Source organism: Hyla sarda, chromosome 1 (genome assembly GCF_029499605.1).
Source record: "Hyla sarda isolate aHylSar1 chromosome 1, aHylSar1.hap1, whole genome shotgun sequence".
Taxonomy (NCBI): Eukaryota; Metazoa; Chordata; class Amphibia; order Anura; family Hylidae; genus Hyla; species Hyla sarda.
In genome coordinates, this window is record NC_079189.1 from 229371441 (window position 1) to 229386372 (window position 14932).

The 14932-nt window shown below is 45.5% G+C and overlaps 1 protein-coding gene across 2 annotated transcripts in view; it reads right to left on the reverse strand.

Annotated features, from left to right (window-relative positions):
• Positions 1 to 445: 445 nt before the first annotated feature.
• LOC130304542 (17-beta-hydroxysteroid dehydrogenase 13-like) overlaps positions 446 to 14932 on the reverse strand; it is a 59773-nt gene continuing 45286 nt past the window's right edge. For both annotated transcript variants that reach the window (XM_056551940.1, XM_056551941.1), the window contains exons 6-7: positions 13859 to 13975; positions 446 to 1215 (exon numbers count right to left, since the gene is read on the reverse strand). In XM_056551940.1, coding sequence (XP_056407915.1) covers positions 1125 to 1215; positions 13859 to 13975 — 208 coding nt within the window. In that variant the 3' untranslated portion in view covers positions 446 to 1124. The remainder of the gene's footprint in view (positions 1216 to 13858; positions 13976 to 14932) is intronic.

Consider the following 14932-nt stretch of genomic DNA (forward strand, 5'->3'; position numbering starts at 1 on the left):
GGTCTGTACACTGAGGACAAGCGGCGATCTGTGCTGTGAGGACAAGCGGTGATCTGTGCTGTGAGGACAAGTGGCGATCTGTACACTGAGGACAAGCGGCGATCTGTGCTGTGAGGACAAGTGGCGATCTGTACACTGAGGACAAGTGGCGACCTGTGCTGTGAGGACAAGCGGTGCTCTGTACACTGAAGACAAGCAGGGCTCTGTACACTGAAGACAAAGCAGTGAGGACAAATGCGGGATACCCCCCCCCCCCCCAGCAGGCTTCAGTGACATAGCGCCCCCATCCTCCTGCTGGTAGCTCACCCTATGTGTGAAAGAAGAAAGGTGAAATACAGAGGTTGTGGGGGGGGGGGTGTTAGGAGTAGTTAGGGAACATAGCCTGAGTTCGTTTAAAAAAGTTTATTTAGTGACAGGTACTCTTACTCTTACTTGTGGACTTGATTGTTGGGCTATCACAGGGCGTGGTGAAGCTCCACCTTAAGATACCGTGTGCTGAAACACACAGGTATACAAAATCATTTTTGTTCCTAGAAGAAAAGGGACTGCGTTACCTGGACATGTCACTTTAATGATTATACCTTAGAACTGAAGATTAGAACTTAGTTGTTAGTGATTATAGACATAGTATGGGCAGCATGAATCCACTGACAGATTACATTAAGGGGTATTCCATGAAGTGATAGCTTTATAGCTAGGATATGTTGTTACGTTAGGAGTCCAACCATTGGACCCCCACTGATGATTATTGTGTAGTGCTGGGTGCTCTTCACAGTCTTTCCCTGCAAAGAGACCTGACGCAGTGTGGGAACTATGGGGGAGATTTATCAAAATCTGTCCAGATGAAAAGTTGCCCATAGCAACCAATGAGCTCCTTTTAATTTTTGAAAAGGCCTCTGCAAAATGAAAGAAGCGTTCTGCTATGGGCAACTCAGCAACTTTTCCTCTGCACAGGTTTTGATAAATCTCCCCCTGTCCCTTCTTTCTTACTATCAGTGAAGTTTGACTTCCACAGATGATTGCATAGCCTAGTGATATGCCGTCACTTTATAAAATGGGAATACCCCTTTAGGCCACATTAAGCATCATAATATATGCAGCGATTTTGTGATCTTGAGGCCACATTAATCCATTTTGGTTGCACTTCTTAATGTAGTACTGAACTGCACATCTTGCATCTTGTTCAGTTTCGATATAACACGTTGAGGAAGAAACCTGAAAGAAAAATGGCAGTTAAAAAACTTCTTGTGAAACCAGTTTATTTTATCTACCACATATTGGCTACATCCATGCTATGTTCCATTATAATTACAGTTCTTATAATCATACCAAATTGACCCACATCTACAAAATTGGAAAAGATTTGACATTTTGGTGATAACATTTTCAACTTTGCCTGCTGCTCTCCAAATTTGGCATACGTCATGAAAAGTTGGTTGGTCAAGAAAATGTAGATTATAATTTATCAACTATAAGGTATATATGTTCTAATGCTGCAGCTGCTGTATGCAGCCAAAGCCATGCCCAGATGTGGTGGCCAAATGCTGTACAGTGTTGTTTATAAATCTAGCAACATTGCACTGGCCACTGCATGCAGACGTGTGATTGGTTGCATGTGCCACCTGTAATGTGTGTGCATCCCAAAACAGAAATAGCTGAAAATGGATGGCAGATTTACACCTAATAATAGCAGATGATAAATTTATGTAATATTTACTAATAGCCAAGTACCTTTTAACAAAACTGATAAAAATCATTCAAACTGCCTTGGGTAATAAATGCCTTGAGTATAAACAGTGGCATTGCTAGGGGAGTGACACCCTGACCCAGAGCCCTCATGACCTACAGTAAATCATGCTTACTCTGTGACGCTCGGCGGCATGGACCTCACTCTGTTGCTCTCCCAGGTTCCGGAGAGGAGGAGTTAAATTTCTGGCGCTGTGCTTTGGGCTACACTGCATCTGTGACATGACATCATCTGGGCGTGGGCGGAGTGTGTCGGATGCTGGTGGTGGGGGTTGCTATTGGCTAATGAATGATGAGAGTGGCACAGTATTGAGGGGGTAAGTGGGGGTGGCTTCTATTGGCTGTTGAATGAAGAAGGTGGCAAAAGTGGTCTTGGCTGGCATGGGTGAATGATAAGGAGGTACAGTATGGGGGGATGTATGATGTTGAGACAGTATTTGGGGGGGGTTTGATAGATGATCAGGAGACAGCATTGTGGGGGAGGGGGTGATGGATGAGGAGGAGACAGTATTGTGGAGGGGAGCAGATGATGTGTCAACAGTATTGTGGGGGGGGGGTGATGGATGATGAGGAGACAGTATTGTGGGGGAGGGGATGGATGATGAGGAGACAGTAATGTGGAAAGGGGTGATGGATGATGAGGAGACAGTATTGGGGGGGGGATTGATGTATGATGAGGAGACAGTATTGTGGGGGAGGGGGTGATGGATGATGAGGAGACAGTATTGTGGAGGAGGGGAGTGATGGATGATGAGGAGACAGTATTGTGGAGGGGAGCAGATGATGTGTCAACATTATTGTGGGGCGTTGATGGATGATGAGGAGACAGTATTGTGTGTGTGTGTGGGGGGGGGGGTGATGGATGATGAGGAGACAGTATTGTGGGGGGGGGGAGCAGATGATGAGTTGACAGTATTGTGGGGGGTGATGGATGATGAGGAAACAGTATTGTGGGGGAGTTGATGGATGATGAGGAGACAGTAATGTGGAAAGGGGTGATGGATGATGAGGAGGCAGTATTGTGGGGAGGGGGTGATGATGAGGAGACAGTATTGTGGGAAAAGGGTGATGGATGATGAGAAGCCAATATTGTGGGGAGGGGGTGATGAGACAGCATTGTAGGGGAAGGGAGTTAATGGATGATGGGGAGTCAGTTTTGGGGGTGGGGTTGATGTATAATGAGGAGGCAGATTGGAACACAGTATTTGGGGGTAAGTAATGATGAGGAGGCACAGTAATGTGGAGGGTTGATGAGGGTGACACCATTTTCTACCGCACTGGTTGAAACCAGCCCTAGAAACGTCTTTGAATATAAAGTACACTGCACTAATGTTGCGGAGTCCAGTGCTGTGGCTCAGATGTCTATTTACTTACCCCAATGAAGTGTTTACCCTGTTCTGTTGCTGATGTTCTGAGCACACTCTGAGGCCTGACTCTTACTTTCCTTGCTCTGCTGCCCAGCACTTTAGAGTTCAAGGACATGACCTCACAGACCTGTTCATCCAATCAGCAGCTACAGAGATGTTCCATCTCAGCCACTGAGTGGCTGAGCAGACATGTAACATCATGTCTTCAAACCCAGAGCCATTGGGCAACATAGTGGGAGCAAGGAAGGTAAGGGAGGTTAGTAGTGAATGGTGGATACTTTATGTCAAACCGCCCATCGGAAGTAAAGTGACAAGTGCCACGTCCCCTTTTCTAACAGAGCCTCACTAGGCCATGCCCCTTTGTGATGTCATGCCATGCCCCCTCATGGCGGCGCGTAAATGTACATCATGGTGTGTTAAGTACCACGGCACCATGACGTATATTTACGTCCATTGTCATTAAGGGGTTAATGTTATGGGTCATGGAATGCTATATTAGAAGGCAGTATTAATATTATGGCTGATGAAACATATTAGGTGGTGGTATTCATGTTATGACTGATGGGGCACAATATTAGGTGTGGTGTTAATGTTATGGGTCATGGAATGCTATATTAGAAGGCGGTATTAATATTATGGCTGCTGAAATATATTAGGCAGTGGTATTCATGTTATGACTGATGGGGCACAATATTAGGTATGTTATAAATGTTATTGGTCATGGAATGCTATATTAGAAGGCAGTATTAATATTATTCAATGTATGATGCTATAAATGATATGTTTTAGATCCCACACTAAAATAATTCAAGATACCTTACATAGAGGCGTCTCTATTCATTGATATAGCCACATATTTTATAAACAAACTATTCATCTGAAATGATGGATTATCAGATTATATCTACATGTGTGAATATACCATAAAAAGCATCTGTTTTTATAATGTGATATAATTATTTATATAACATTCTGTGCAGCTGTTGAAAACCTGATATAAAATTTATATATATTCTTACATTCTATAAATTTATATTAGCTACTGAGCAAATGTTTCTATATAATGTGAAATGAATAATGTGACAGATTGTAGTACTATGATTCCTGTGTGAATATTGATAAAAGTGAGAACAGCTGCTGTAGAAATATTTGTCTGTTGCTGGACATGTTCATATTACACAAGGGCCCCACACTATAAACATTCACATCCAATTAGGAGATTACATCAGTGACTGTGGGAGAAAGGGGGGTAAAGCTGTGCAGGGAAGGGGGCGTGGTATGACATCACAAAGGGGCATGGCTCAGTGATGCTCTGTTAGAAAAGAGGGCCTGGCACCTGTCACTTTACTTCCGGTGGGCGGTTTGACGAAAAGTATCCCCCGTTCACTACTGAGGTTTTTTCACTTGACAAGACAACCCCTTTAATCTGGAGAAACGGGTAAGTTAACACGGGTATTGAGCAGACCAGAGAGGCAAAACTGTACAGGGAGTATAGAATATTTTGTAAATTTGCATATATTTACAGAAAATCTGCGGTGCAAAGGTACAGTTATATGTACAGAATCTGCTATAGATTTCAGTGTAACAAAACAACTGAACACAGCATCATATTTGCAGCAGATTCTGTATTTGTAAATGTACCCTAAAACAGTACCTGCAAAGAGGTGCAAATGTCCCCAATACTGAATCTGATACTTGCTGCCTCTGGACCTTATGCTGCATTACAGCCCTATTCTAAATGCTGCTGTTCCACTCCCCCCGTTCTCCCACCCGGAACATGGTGCTCTATGGAGTAGCATGGGACTCTGCTTCCTCCACCTCCTATCCCGACCTCCTATCCCGTCCTCAAATTCCGTCCTCATATCTCAACCTCATATTCTGTTTATTCAAGCGTGGTGTAACAATATGGAGGAAAGAGTGTTGTGAATGTCACATGATCCTCCATATAACACTATGTTCCAGATGGGAGAACAGGGGAGCGGAGAGGCAACAGATAACGTAGTGCAGTAAGAGCCTGGGGTACTACCTAAAGAAGGGGGCTGCTACTAATACCTCCATTAGGTGGCTACTGCTACCACCTCCATTAGGCGGCTGCTGCTACTACCTTCAGGGGCTGTTTGTACATACAGGGGGGAGGCTACTACAACCTACAGAGGTCTGTGAGGTGCCATACTTGGTGACAAGTGGAGGGAGCCATCACTGCTTTTCTAGTTTCTTGAAGAGACTATCTGTCTGGTGCAGCAGCCATATTGGAGACATGAAGTGAAGCAACAGATGCACAGGATACTGTATGTGTAAATACACCCTTGGGGCTCGATAGGAAATCCCTTTAAGGGTCAGTTCACATGTCCCTATCCCGTCCTCATATCTCAACCTCCTATTCCGACCTCCTATCCCGACCTCCTATCCTGTCCTCCTATCCTGTCCTCCTATCCCATCCTCCTATCCTGTCCTCATATTCCGACCTCATATCCCATCCTCCTATCTCGACCTCCTATCCCGACCTCCTATCCCGTCCTCAAATTCCGTCCTCATATCTCAACCTCATATTCTGTCCCCATATCCTGTCCTTATATCCTCACCTCCTATCTGGACCCCATTTCCCTTCCTCCTATCTCGACCTCATATCCCGCCCTCTTATCCCGTCCTCCTATACCATCCTCATATCCCGTCCTCATGTCCCGTCCTCATATCCTGTCCTTATGTCCCATCCTCATATCCTGTCCTCAGGTGGGACTGATTTGTGATGAAGATATTGTAAGCTGAAAATAGAAGGATACGTGGCTTTGTGGGACTGGGCGTGATTTGCATGCCAGACCGATGCACAAAATGGCTAGATAATAAAAGTGGTGGGGCTTAAAATGTGTGCATGTCTTTGTGAGATGGGGTGTGGCTTGCAAGCCGAATTGACACATTCACCAGGAGATGCAGAGCGGAGCTTGTGGAGTAAGGTACTGGAAGTCCCAAATACTCGCATGGGACTTGAAACAAAAACCCATCTTTTATATAAGGATGTAGGTAAGGGTTAATTTGACATATAAGTAATATGTGTACCATGTATTAATGATATATCTCCAGCCGTATGGAAGTTATGTGGGAACATACATTACCCATTGATTTGCATGGGACTTTAAACAAAAACCCTGACCCTCACAAATGGGGGTAGTTAAGGATTAAATTAACTATCCTATATTTTAAGAGGACATATAAGTAACATGTGACCAAGTATTATCGAAATATCTCAAGCCGTTAGAAGTTATGCAGTAACATATATTTCCCATAGACTTGTATGAGACTTTAAACAAAAACCCCAACCCTGGCAAATGAGGGTGAGTAAGGGTTAAATCACCTATCCTATGTTTGTTTTTGACATATAAGTAACATGTGTGCCAAGTTTCATGTTAATATCTTTAGCCGTTTGGACGTGATGCTGGAACATACATACATTCATACACATTGAGTTTTATATATATATATAAAGATAGATATGTGAAAGGTTGGCACAACCTGGATTTATGGGAGGAGCCGCGAGCCTCCATATAACAGGGATAGGGGGAGGGAAGGCCTTATCGTTGCGGGCGGTTTCTTTCAGGTGGACTTCCGGTTCCGGTCCTTGCACTGTCAGTCCAAGCTAGGAGCATAGAGCGGTGGCCAGCGTCGCAGGTCAAGGTAAGGCTCAGGTTTGGTTCCGGCAGTGTCGGCGATCACCGGAGGCAGCCCAGTGGGGTAAACTGTCAACTCTGGCCGGGTGCTTCCGGTGGGTGCGACACGGTCCGGGGGGGCGGTGTGTCACTCACCCGGGGCCTGGTATCGACGGACCAGGGCCAGCGGGGGGTGAGCGCTGGCGGGGGATGCAGCCTGCTGGCGGCACCATCCAGTGGGGTGGTCATGGCATTTGTTCAGCTGATCTCGGGGCGCCATGTCTGGTGACGCCGCGCCGGCGTCCTGCGCACGTTGCTTGGCGACCCGGATCAGCTCATCAGATTGATCACAGCAGGGCCGGCCTCTAGTATACGCATTGGGCACAGCAGGCCCCATTGTCCTGACGTACCCTACAGTGGGGGGATTTCAGGCAACGCCTGGGGCTCCAGTTCCTGCCGGCAGCAGCAGATGGCAATACGGGGGTTACCAAGGTTTGCCCAGTCACATGGTTGACAGCAAGGCGTTTCACTGCACGGTAGCCACCAGGTGCCTCCAGTTGTTTTTCTTATAGGGGGTCATATAGAGACTCAGAAGGAATGTATTATGTACATTTAATAAGATGTTTGTAGGCTGTATAGTAAAAGTTATCACATGGGGCACGTGCATGATACAGGTATACTTCATATATACAGCTTCTTCGCATGGCCATGCTAGCATACACAGGAATGCATAGATTCAGGATACTAGGGTAACCATATTTCCCCTATTCCATCCTTAGATTCGTTATTTCAGCTGTGTCTCCAGTTCGTCGCCTCTGTCCTACAAGGGTCCTCATATTCGTTGTCTGACGTTTAAACCTAATTCAGAAGGTACAACTCGTAAATTTTTTCAGGCATAGTCAGGTGTAAGCGTTTGGTATCTTATCACTTATTGGTTGACTGATGCGCTATTGTACTTATTCTCTTTCACGCCCTGTCATATGATATCTGGTGCTTCTTTTTCCATTTTAGTAGTTTCGGTGGTTACCATTATTACGAATGTTTGGGGGCTGACTTATCATTTGTCTGGCTGGTGATAGTTGACTACACATGGGTTACTATGGTTCCCTCGGTAAGGGGTCTATGCCATTGGCGTACTCTTTCTATTACAAGGGTCTCTGGTCAATGGGCAGGTACATTTCTGATGTCACAATTAACTCGCAAGGGTACCTTAATGTACAGAGTCACATCTTGTTTACTCTCTCACATAATTATCTCCCGTAGTGATAGCTTCACGGTCGCTACTAGGGTGCGAAGGCGTACGCTAAGACAGCCAGCAAGTATTTTGTTCAGCGGTACGTGTTATATGTTAGGGGGTTTGGATTGCTTATTGAGATTTGTGGTTAATTACATATTATGTTTCTAGGTGCTGCGCTAAGTAGGAGGTAAGTTGGGCTTAACGGTAGCCCAGTACGCGCGTGAAGGGTGAACGTTAGTCACATGACACGAGTAGGGCACGCTTACGATTTTTTCCTGCACTGTTTCAGTCACTGTCGGTTGAACTGTTATAAATGGGCCTCCCGACTTATTATTGGCTCGGGCGCCGAATCCGACCAGTCTGTCACGGCCACAGACCAATTAGGGAAGTCCTGTCACGACTACAGGCATAAGTCACTTGGTTCAGTAGGTTAAACTGGCTCTGTTCCATATCTGAGTTCCCATAACCTGCCTCGCATGGAGTCAGTCGGTTGCGCGTCAGAACCAGTGATAATAAAGGGTAGAAAACATCAGTCATCGTGAGGCCGCAGATGACTGGTAGGAGAGTTTCTACCATTTTCAGTTGCACGTACGAGGCGGTCTGCTTGTTTTTCTTGCTTTTAGGGGGCCTGGCAGGTAGGTGTACATGTCAGGTAAGAGCGTGACATTTCGTACGTTTTTCATTCACGTCAAGGGCTCGGGAAATCAACTGGTTTTAATGTAATTTTGGGGGGCTTGGGGGTTATTTTGTAGGATCATGTCCCACGGGTCGGACATTGAGGACCACCTCTCAGTCCCTGAGACGCCATCCAGGGCTTCGGAGCACGGGAGCACATCGTCCTATCGGGCATGGACCATCCCCAAAATCACGACAGAGTTACGCAGGAGAGGAGTACCCTTCCCGGCTACTGCCAGGAAGGCGGAGCTGTATCGCATCATGATGGCGGATGCTCCGGGCACGAGTCAACAGGCAGACCAGTTCTCTAACATCCAGACGGCACTCACGCAGCTGCAAGGCATGATGACGGGGTTCTCCACTTCCCTGGCGGTAGTGGCTAGTCGCATGGACTCCATTGAGGCCAGGCTGCCGGCTACTACACAGGGAGTGGCCTCAGCGGCCGTTCCAGTAGCAGGGAATAATGTTATTAGTCTGCAAGCCACTAACTTGGACACTACAGCCGCTTCATCCGTAGCTCTCCCGGGCCCGTCGGGGCTCTCGTCAGGTACGGCACCAAGCCCAGTAGCGGTCATGTCGGAGAAGTTACGGCGCATCTTGCCAGCCCATTTTATCCCTCCCAATATCCGCAAGGACATTTTAGAGGGAAAAGACGTAAATCTGGTTTCATTGCTAATTGCTTCACATGAGCTCGCTGACAGTAAGACTATAGCATGCGGGGAGGTGTCAGTCGTGCTCAAAAGCAAGGACGTGCGGCTAAGTAGGAAATTGACTTTGCCGGAATTCATGCTAGCTTTCACCATCTACCGTGATGTTACCTGTTCAGTTTACCCGTTGCGCAGAGAGGAGTTAGATATCTACCTATATAAGCTCACAGAGCTGGGGCACAAATATGTTGGTAGCGCTTTTTATGATTACCATGTGTCTTTTGCAGCCCAGGCACCGGCAGCATGGCTGCAATTTCAGCAGGCCACTGACTGGACGGTGTTGGACACAGAATTATTTTGCCGCCATTTCGCTGGTTTGAATGCCCCGGCCTGTAATCATTGCAACTCCATTTCACATACCAGCACTTGGTGTGAGCAAGTAAATAATCAAGCCTCCTCCAGTTCTGGCCTGGCTCCTATCCATTCTTCTGCCCAGAAAGCAGCAGGGCTAGACAAACTGGGCAGACCAATTAAGTACCTCGGCAAGGCCCAGGTATGTAATAATTATAATTGGTCGGCCTGCAACTATTCACAGTGTAGGCTCTTACATGTCTGCTCGCTGTGCTTCAGAGCACATCCAAAGACGCAGTGTCCTCAGAAAACGCATGACTAAGCGTGGTGGATGTGGAAGCCTCAATCTTGGGTGCAGTGGCTGTCGCATGGGCTCCAGTTCGGGTTCCATACAGGGCTGGTGGCAGTGCCTCAACAGGCATTCACTTGCCACAATTTGCAGTCTGCTGATAGAGACCCGGAAACAGTCACCACGCTTATACAAGCAGAAGTGCAAAATGGCTACATGATAGGCCCCTTTTCGGAAATACCTTTTCACACATGGCGAATTAGTCCAATTGGGATAGTTGTAGGGAAATTCTCGAATAAAAAACGTTTAGTGTACGACCTGTCTGCGCCTCATTGTAGCGTCGTTCCCAGTCTGAATGCCCTGATCCCTTCCGAGGAATATTCGATGAAGTATGCATCGGTGGATCAGGCCATCCAGATTGTTTTATCCTTGGGTCTAGGTGCATGGATGTCCAAGGCGGATGTGACTGACGCTTTTAAGTTGTTGCCTATTAGACCGGACTTATGGAAGTGGCATGGGGTTCAATGGCAGGAAACGTCTTATTTCGCCACCAAACTGACATTTGGTGCTAAAAGCAGCCCATGGCTGTTCGACCAGTTTGCTTCCGCATTACATTGGATTCTCGAATCAGTCCTCGGTTGCCCACATGTCATTCATTATTTGGATGACTTTCTGATCATCGAACCCTCATGCCACCCCCCCATCGGGTTACCAACTACTAGACAATTATTCACAGCTTTGCATGTCCCCATTGCCGAGAATAAAATGGAAGGGCCGAGTACCACCGTCACTTTTTTAGGTATCGTGTTGGATTTAGTAGCCATGGAAGCAAGGCTGCCAGAGGAGAAACTGGTTCGTATTAGACAGACCATAGACTCATTTTCCAGAAACCGCCATTGCTCCAAGGTAGAGTTACAGAAGCTTCTGGGCATGCTGAATTTCGCTGCCAGAGTCATCCCGCAAGGGAGAACGTTTGTATCTCGTCTCTTGGCCTTGCTTCCTACGGTTTCAGATCAACATGCAACACTGCATCTAGACAACGAGACCATGAGTGATCTGGTAATGTGGAATCCCTTCCTGCGGTCTTGGAACGGCATTTCTTTTTTCATCCCTGTCGAGGACAGTTTTTCCCCCGGGATTTTTTCTGACGCTTCTTCTATAGGATATGCGGCAATCTGGGATTCCCACTGCATAGCTTGTCCTTGGCCGCAGGAAGTGTTATCGATAGAGAATTTTTCATCCACCTCAGCGTTATTCGAAATTTATCCAGTAGTTGCGGCAGCAGTTACCTGGGGCACACTGTGGTCCAGGAAGACGGTGGTATTTTTCACCGATAACATAGCTGTGGTGGATATCATCAATAAAGGGAGATCAAGGTCCGGTCCCATTATGTCTTTCCTCAGGAGGTTAATATGGTTGTCCTTGTCTCACAACTTTCATGTGAAATGTCAACATGTTCAAGGGATACGGAATATAGCGGCAGATGCCCTATCACGTACTAATTACACACTCTTTTTTCAGGTTATGCCAGGCGCAGACAGGTCAGCCACGCGGGCACCTCTCGTCAGCGACCTAAGGTTCCTTTAGATCACTACATGTCTATTGCTAAAGGTCTGATTAATAAATCGCTGTCTAAGAACACGGCTAAAGCATATTCTCAAGCGTGGAAAATTTTTTCAAATTTCAAGCAGAAGTTCCCACAAGACAGTCATGATAATGTGTCCTACATCCTGATGTTTGTAGGCTTATGCCACACTGACTTATAACTTAGCCATAACATGATTAAGTTATACCTGTTGGGGATCCAGCATTTCATGTCCTTAGAAAATCCTGGGGGTGGGTCATTATTTTCGGCCCATCCTGTTCGGGCGATTTTAAGAGGTATTCAGAAAACATCAATAACAGCCACACCTGGTAGACTTCCAGTTACTGGCCCCCTGTTTAGACAATTTTCGCAGCTACTGGATCAGCATCCTTTTGGGGTTCATGGTAGTAGAGTAATTAAGGCAGCCATGTATCTGGCTTTTTATGGCTTTTTGCGTCCTGGTGAGTTTGCGCAAGCACAAGGTTCCAGGAACTATGTACAAGTGGGTCAATTACAATTTTCCCCGGGTTTAGCTCAATTGACACTCTCCTGCTCTAAGAACGTTATTGGTAGCACGGTAGTCCCTTACTTCACTACGGATCATGCCTGGTGTCCAGTAACAGTACTGAAAGTATACATATAGTTTCTAGCTCCATCCACCTCGGTCACACCACTCCTGGCACTCCTGGCACCACTTCTCAGGCAAACCCCTCACAATCAGTGTGTTTGTGACGCATATTCGCGGTCTCTTGAGTTCCCTAGGTTTAGAAGCTTCCAGATTTTCCGGGCATTCATTCCGAATAGGAGCAGCATCAGCGGCTTCCAGCAATAATGTTCCAGTGCATATTATCAAGAAATTGAGCAGATGGAAGTCGGCATGCTACGCTACATATATTCCTGAACCACATAGTGAAATGCTTAATGCTGTTAAGTGTTTGGTTTTCTGAATAAATATTTTCCTAAGATTGTTGTCTTTGCCCTCTTTCAGGCTTACCCCCGGCGGCGGCTCGGGCACACCACAAGCCGTAGTTCTTATAGGTACTAGTAAGGTAGGGATAGGGACACACCTCGTGTCAGGCGGTAGGCTTTGACCATAAGTGAAAGGTTGGCACAAACTGGATTTATGGAAGGAGCCGCGAGCCTCCATATAACAGGGATAGGGGGAGGGAAGGCCTTATCGTTGCGGGCGGTTTCTCCCACCCTCCTTGCCCTTCTTCTATTATCATATCGCTTTATATCTGGGGCATGCCCTCTTTCAGACTTACCCCCGGTGGCGGCTCGGGCACACCACAAGCTGTAGTTCTTATAGGTACTAGTAAGGTAGGGATAGGGACACACCTCGTGTCAGGCGGTAGGCTTTGACCATAAATATATATATATGAAAAGCAGCACATTTATACTTGTATGTATGTATGTGTTATGCCACATCTTATTTTGCCAGCATTTCTTAATGGACAAAACCCATTTAATATGGCATAAAAAGGATCATTTTAGTAAATGTGAGACTTGCAGCTAGGTGGAAATCCTCTTCTGTCCCTTCTACAGCTGACATTATAGAAGCAGTCAAGTCCATTTGTTTTTACGAAACGACGTACGCTTGGAAGCTAAACAACAGACTGTCCTGCGAGTCGAGATGGAAGACCTGGACGAAGCACTATCCACTGGCCTAGGTGTTGCTAATTAACCATGCACATCACTTCTATCACGGTTTTATTAGATTTCATGCTGTTCTGGGATCCATTCCATTAAATTATGTTCATCCTATATTATTAAATGGTACTACTCTAACTAGCCATTACTACTTATGATTACTGGGTGTCACACTTTGCACATATTTCCGGTAAGTCTTCCTGTGAAGAGAGAGGAGAGGACTACGGGATCTAGTCATGAAAAATCCTATTCTTCGCTGCAGAGTTATAGGTATGACTATAAAATACTTTAAAACTGCTTATGTGACGTTTTTATTTTTCAAGATGACCTATAATGATCTACCGGATATGTCTATAATATCCGCAACATCCAAAGACATGATTCAGCAAATTAATATTTCTATATACTGAGTGATTGCTTTAGTAATATTTATATAACTGTGTTATATTTGTTATGTATTGTTCCTTGGCCACGTTGTTTTCTTTGGCCAATCTTTCCTTTGCTGTAAATTTCTCAAAAAAATATCCAATAAAAATTATTTAAACCATAAAAACATGATTGAAGGCAGTCAATGTCTGTACATGTTGGCAGCCCCCAATGATTGTTGAAAGGGTAGAAGAAGGAACATAATACTGCATTGAAACTATTAATTATTTTAAGAAATTCTTACTTTGATAGTATTAAATAAGATTTCACAGAGGAAGGGACAAGAATCATCTTCTTATTAGTTAAGATGCCATCCACAAAACTTTTTACAACCTGCTCAGTTTTTAGAACAGGCCACAATCTGAAAACAAGAGAATAATATTGAGGAATGAAAAAATAAACAATTAAATGTGTCTTAAACATACAGTAGTAGATTAACAGGGTTGTCTTATGATTAAATATTTACTTTACAGTGAATAGGGCCAGAAGCCCTGCGGCATTCATTATATAGTGGTGGCATTGGGTAACTGTAGCTTTGCTTCCATTCACTTCAATGGGAGCTGAGCTGCAGTTACCCAGCATCACCACTATACTATGAACAGCGCAGGGCTTTCAGCCCCTTTAACTTTATAGTGCTGGGCACCAAACAGCTGATTGGCAGGGAGTGCCAGGTGTCGAAACCCAGCTGATCAGCAATTGACGGCCCTTCCTAAGAACAGGTCCCAAAAAAAAAAAAAACTTTAAAGGGGTACTCCGCCCCTAGACATCTTATTCCCTATACAAAGCATAGGGAATAAGATGCCTGATCGCGGGGGTCCCGCCGCTGGGGATCCCTGCAATCTTTCATGCAGCACCCCGCTATCATCAACCTCAGAAGCAAACATCGCTTCGGGTCTAATGAATCACGCTCACGGGGCCGGAGTATTGTGACGTTTCGGCTCCGCCCCCCCATGTGACGTCACGCTCCGACCCTTCAATGCTAACCTATGGGAGGGGCGTGACAGCAGCAGGACCCCCGCAATCAGGCATTTTATTCCCTAACCTTTGGATAGGGGATAAGATGTCTTAGGGCTGAAGTACCCCTTTAATTCTCTCATCTTCTGTAGCTCACATTCTAATCTACACAGCTAAGTTTACAAGGGAACTGCAGAAAATAGGAAATGTCAACCTATTGTGTGTCTGCACATAATGTTATCCTATTCCTGCTTGTGCAATAAATGTTAAAAAACTATTAAAGGAGTGTTCTTATCTGGTTATTTCCTGGAAACCAACAGAAAATGCCATAAATATTATGCTATAAATGCTATAAATAAATGTC